Here is a 6,290-nt window from a genome sequence, read left to right on the forward strand (position 1 = left end):
ACTCAGTGACAGGTGGTATTTGCTGTTTAAACTGTCAGCCCTCATTACAGGCAAACCCACACACCTCGTTAAAAGGAAATTTCCTGACTTGTATGATTGAATTCTTAGATCTTCAATGGATAACTAATACGTTTGATTTTAACTGATTGTTATATATACACTATACTATATATACACTATACATTTAAACTTTTTCTTTTTAAATTGTATTTGCAATTGAGAGTAATTCATTTACCATGATGTGTTTCGAACATGGATGTATTAATAGAACGGTTTCGAAGATACTCGCAAGCCATCCGTTTGACTTCCTGAAACACTTCGTCACTTCCTTCCCAACCACGCTCCGCGTCTCTGTTGCTGGAGAGAGGAGAGCACCTGTAGATGTTCAGCTGTAGCCGGGTCTGTTGACCACCGTGGCTGCTATAATAGCTGATCTATTTAGATTAAAGTTGTAAACAGGGGAGCGAGGCGGGAGCAAATTATGGCGAATGCCCATCGGACAAACGTCCTGGTAACTTCTTGTTTGAAAACGCCGGTTGATCCACACACCAAAGCTCCATTAGCTCTGTACGAACGGGAGCGAACCCTTCCATACACTTCAACCAGTCATATGGACAAACGAGACTACGAAAAAGAGGTAAGATAATACCGTGTTACAAAATTGTTTCACCTGCTCCAACCACCCTCATCATGGATTCCTCCCTTTTTTTTTTTTTACAGTAGCCTCACAGTGTCTACAAATGTCTGTGCAGATTACATGCACCCCTTCGATGGATGTCAAACTGGAAATTCAATCCAAATTGAAACAAATATACTCGATTTGTGCTGCAAATCTCCTAGCTAGCGTTGTATAAGACCTAAATCTTTAATAAATGCAAATTGTGCTCTCTTATTAACGTTATACTGGCACAAATAGAAGTGTACAGTTTGGATTTCTAAAACGTGTGACTGTTTTACTCTTTTTCATACAGTAGGCCTACATAAAGGTTGTTGGCATTAATGTGAGATTATGGCTAAATATAAAGATGAGATTTTGATAGATTTTGGCCTTAGTTGGATTTAATTTACGATTTATTCTCATTCCAAATATTACGTACTGTACAAGCATCACAGACCGTTGGCTGTTTCCAGGTCAACCTGTCTGTGAACAGGGATTTGACCTGCCGTGATTTGCTGGCCTAACTATTTTTGGCTTCCCTCCTTGACTAGATTACATTGACGTCACAGCAGCCCCCGGGCCATAATCCTTACATCCTCTGAACAATGTTTCAAATAGCCTGGCTGACTTTGCCTCCCTCGGGCTCGGGTTTGTCTGGGTTCAACCCAAGAGCACACAAAGTTGTCCTTGAGAAAGGCGTTGCAGATTCTCCCCTTCATCGGTGCCCAGTCAAATCTATGGAATCTTGCCCAGATCTCTGTGGGCACGCATTCACACTGGGACCTCACATCACTGTACTCTTCACCTGAAGGAAATCTGTGGAGGCAGAAAAGCTATACGTGGGTTTAACAGTCACTCCTTTGTCACGCACACGTAGACGCCCAACCCCCTGTGCTCTGCCATCTGTCCTGCCAGGCTGATGAAGCAATGCGTAATGAGCTTAGGCCTCAGGGAGACACTCCATATTATGCCTTAGTCGTTACAATAGGCCCTTAGGCCATAACCTGTATGCTACACAAACAAGGTCTAATACTGTACGTTATGCTACTTCTAATAGCAAAAAGGATATAGGACAACAATCTCTCTGCTAGAAGCTGAAATAGAGTTGGCTTCCCACATATGATCTTATATCGTACCTATGTCGCAGAGGTCGAGCTACATGCTCTTTGCAACCTGCAATCTCACCATAGTTTGCCAATGTCAAACCGAGAACATTTCCCTTTTATTTATGTGAGATGTAAATCCTGTCCCACAATCCCAAAGCCTGGCGTCGCTATCCTGATCAAGTCAGCTCACATTCTGTTTCTCTCCGCAGATCAGTCTGGCCACGCTCCCATTCAGACCACGTTTCGTTGCTCTGATTGGTTGTAGGTCTATCCAATTGCGTCCAGAGGCATATTGATGTGCGACCGTTGATAACGTCAATTGGGAATCGAAAATAAACTCAGCCGTTCCAGACCCAATTTTGCAGTTACATCTCTACATCAATACATTCTGCAGTTACATCACTCAGCCTTATTTGGTTTATCAGGTTTGATTTATTTGACGGTATTCCCATTATTTCTGAGGACAACACGTCATTTCCCATCATGGTCCTCAGTGTTCGTTGTCGGTCCTTCCCCTCCAGAGGGAGCTCGACGACTCGTGTTCGGAGCTGGGCGACGGGGATTCTCCGGCGAATTGCGCCCCCCTGAGGATCACGCACCAGGGGGCGCGGGGGCGGGACCGCATCGACCTGCGCGACGTCTACTTCTCCAACGAGGAGTACTACCGCAAGCTGGAGGAGCTGAAGGAGGCGCACCTGCGCACCATGGCCGAGCTGGAGGGCATGTACCGCAAGAAGCTGGACCACATGGAGGGGCCTCACCTGTGGGTTTCTCTTACTTCTTTAAAAAATATATAAAAATAAAAAAAGTGCCCTCCGAATAAGCGAATGTTATTGAAAAGTACACTTTTTTTTCCGACCGTTTACTCAGGCTCTCTTCAATGAAACTGAATGAAATACCACTATGAATACCTTTTTTCGGTGCTGTGCCCAAATGTAGCGAGTTCTGAGTGTTGTTCTGTGATATAGAGTCCTATTCATGTTTTGTCAACAGACTGCCATGGATGAAGGGCAGCCCGGCCGCCACGCGCCGTTTGATGAAGTCCCACTCCGCTCTCGAGCTGAGGACGGGCTCCGTGCCATCGGACGAGGAGGGGGGCGGCGCCGCCGACAACGACGTGGAGAAGGGCTTGCTGTCGTTCCCCAAAGAGCACATTAGGAACATGTGGCGGGACTTCAAGCTGTCCCCTCGCCAGCGCCACCCGTCGTCGTCCTCGCTCTGGAGCCTCCCGGGAGACCGCCGCGGGGGGGGCGGGAACCCGGGGGGGAAAGGTCGCGGGAACGCCGAGCGAGAGGCGCGGAGACCCCGGACCACCGTCCCCGAGCCCTTCCGCATGACGGTGCGCGAGGCGGAGAAACGGCGCAGCGGCGCCAAGACCCGCTCCGAGGCGGCGCTGGAGAGCGCCGGTATGCGGCACCGGCTGGAGGAGGAGGAGCTCGCCGAGTGCCGGCGCAAGTTCCGTGCCAGCCCTGTGCCCGCCCACGTGCGCCTGCCCCTGTTCGAGGAGCTCCGGGGGCGCGCCGAGGAGCGCCGGCGTGCCGCGAGGGAGCGCGAGGAGCAGCGCCTACGCACCGCCCAGTGCCCCTTCAGCTTCCTGGAGCGCGAGCGGCTGAAGAAGGAGCAGAGGGAGGAGGAGCTACGCCGTCGCCCGCCGCCGCCGGACGACCAGGAGAGGGCGAAACCCTTCAAGGCCAAGCCGGTGCCCAGGGCAGTGTACGAGGCGGCGTCCGGCGACCTGATGAAGGAGGAGGAGCTGTACCGCGCCATCAAGATGCAGATGAGAGCGAGGGAGCTGCTCCACAGCGCCTCCATGCCTGCCAGCATGCAGGCGCGAGGCCTCGGCGCCGGGAGGCGGGCCGACGGGGACATGGCGGGGTCGGGGGACAACGGCGGCGGCGGAGCCCCCCCTTCCCACAGGCCGAAGATAAACTCGGAGGTGCCGGACTTCGACGCCAGCTACAGGAGGTTCCGGAAGCGGCTGGAGGAGCGGCGGGATGTGAAACCCGTGACCGCCTGCGAGCCCTTTCGGCTGAGGACCTCCCAGATCGCCTTGCGCCGTGTCCCGGCCGACTTCGGCGGCGAGGACCCGGCAGCCGCCTCGCGCCGGCCGGGCGTCCGCCCCGGGCCCGTCCGTACGCCCGGCTCCAGCCTCTGCTCCTCCCGGTCCGGCAGCGTGGAGCTCCTGCCGGCCAAAGTCACGGACGCCGCCAAGAAGCGCCAGGAGGCCGTGAGGTACCCACGCAGGACGCCCAGGGGTCGCTCCTTTCTAGACGAGGTCATGAGCCTCTCAGACCTCCGGTGTTCTGTTTAGGAATAGCTGTTTTTAGAATCGTTTTCTCTTGATCCCCCGGTTGGATGAAAACCTGTGGACCCGCCCCCTCCCTTTTAGCCTACTTCCTGGTTCCTTTGCGATCCCGTGCCCACTCCACTGACATTGACAGTATTTACACCCCACCCCGACCCCTGACCCCCTCAGCTCCCGTGTTTACACCTGGCCCCCGTCCCCCCCCCCGTGACCTCCCTGTCTCCTTGAGTAGAAAGGTGCTTGAGCAGAGGAAGAAGGCTGAGGAAGAGGAGGAACGATGGAGGGACAGACAGAAGCAGAGAGAGAAGAAGCTCCAGAAGATGGTTTCTAAACGCTCCCAGGCTAACGACCCGCACCTGGCCCTCTCGCAGACCTGCCAGACCAAGCTCAAAGAGTTCAGGTATCTGGAAACAGCAGAGGAGCAAACCACTTCCCTTAGTCACTCCCTTAGACTGCAAGTACTCTTCCTCCGTTCCGCCACGCCCTATTTCAATCATTGTTTTCCGAATTAGCCTTTCCATTTGAAAGAAATGCAGAACTATAATTCATCTATTAAAAAGAATACTTGCCATAGAAGTGTACTGTGAACTAGTTATTGTCTGGTGGTGAAGCCTCCTTTTTCCTATCTCCTCACATTTTACTGTGTATTTGTGCACAATAAAAAAACACTCATCTATGCCTTCCAGACATACAGTTCAAGTTCAGAGATCAAAGTTTGTCACTTGCAACGTCATAACAGTGCAATGAGCAGTGAATCTTTTTATGTTAGCTACTAATAAGGTAAAAACATTATTTTGAGGGTGTGATGGTTTTGTTGGTTGGTTTGTGGGGGGGGGGGGGGGGTTTGAGGGCTACTGCTTTAGGTACAGGAGGCGATGATAAGTGTATGTTGGGTAAACAGGAAACGGGACCTTCAGCGCAAGAAGGAGTACAAGGAGGAGATGAGGGAGATCCAGCAGAGAGTGAAGGGGAGACCTCTGCTGCTGGAGCAAGTTGCTCACGTGAGTAACTAGTCTAAAACAGCATTAATACTGTATTGGCAAGGACCTCATGATACGATATGTATCACGATACATGGGTCACAATATGTTTATATCATGATACATTGCGATAAGATACATATTGTGATACACTGTGATACTCTACTGTACATAATTTACTGAAAATGTAAAAATAAAGCTGAAAATACAACTCCCGCTCCCCGGAGGTGATCCTGAGGGCATTTTAAATCCATGTAAAACACTATGATTTCTATTCTTCATTTTGTATATCGATCCTTTCCCTGTCTTGTTCTGTATAATGTCCTTGTGCTAAATCGATACATACTAAAATACTGCGATGTACAGGTATCTGCACAGCCCTACTACACAGCCATGTATCACTGACTAACTGAGGTGAGCTAGTATGATGAGCTAGATGAGTGTAGACCTTCTACAGAGCTTTTACCTATCCAGGTATGTCAGATCAGTGACCGCAGTACTCAACGATAAAGAGTGCATATCAAGTGTTCCATCAGGGCCGCACACTCACAACAGATCCACTTGCACCGCTCGTCCTCGTGAAACAAGATATTGACGACGACGATGATGATGAAAGTTCATTGACTATTTTTTAACACTGATAATCATATCGCAACTATTCCCCCATGCGTTCGTCTGTGTGAGTGCAGAGGAATGCCAGGCAGGCAGCAGAGAAGCGCTACACGGATGCTCTTCGTGGTTGTGGGCTGAGTGAGGACTTTGTCAGCGGCAAGGTCCCCAAGGCCCAGCGCCCAGAAAGCCCCGAATCAGTCGGTGACGCCAAACTAAGGTAGACGGTTACACCTAATTAGTCAATTAGAGGACATTGTGATTGTGATCTCATCTAATCCCGTGTTTTTAGTCCACATTTCCACAAAGTCAAATAGATCATTCTATTGGATTTCCTCAAAACATTTTTGTGAGTTCAGAAACTTATCAAATCAAGCTGTCTTTCTATTTTGTTTTTTTAAGAGATTCAGATGCACCTGTTGTTTACAATAAGGTCTACCTTGACAGCTCCGATGATTCAGAAGTGGAAGTCAAGAATGAAGATGAGGACCGTGATAAAGCAGAACTGCCTTCTGACGACTGTGCTGACCACCAGTCTGATGGGGGGTACCACTATTCAGACGACGATGAGCATTGTTCAGAGGATGGTGAGCAGTGTTTGTCTGGAGATGACAGAAACGAGGAGGGTGACA

The 6,290-nt window shown here is 50.3% G+C and overlaps 1 protein-coding gene across 1 annotated transcript; it reads left to right on the forward strand.

Moving 5' to 3' along the window:
• Positions 1–481: 481 nt before the first annotated feature.
• fam161a (FAM161 centrosomal protein A) lies at positions 482–5,882 on the forward strand (the record flags this gene model as incomplete). Its single annotated transcript, XM_084441404.1, has 6 exons — positions 482–637; positions 2,286–2,527; positions 2,758–3,996; positions 4,302–4,469; positions 4,971–5,070; positions 5,739–5,882. The coding sequence occupies 6 exons, from the start codon at positions 482–484 to the stop codon at positions 5,880–5,882; spliced, it is 2,049 nt and encodes a 682-aa protein (XP_084297530.1).
• Positions 5,883–6,290: the final 408 nt, after the last annotated feature.

The sequence above is a fragment of the Borostomias antarcticus genome (assembly GCF_949987555.1).
Source record: "Borostomias antarcticus genome assembly, chromosome: 7".
In the NCBI taxonomy this organism is placed as follows: domain Eukaryota; kingdom Metazoa; phylum Chordata; class Actinopteri; order Stomiiformes; family Stomiidae; genus Borostomias; species Borostomias antarcticus.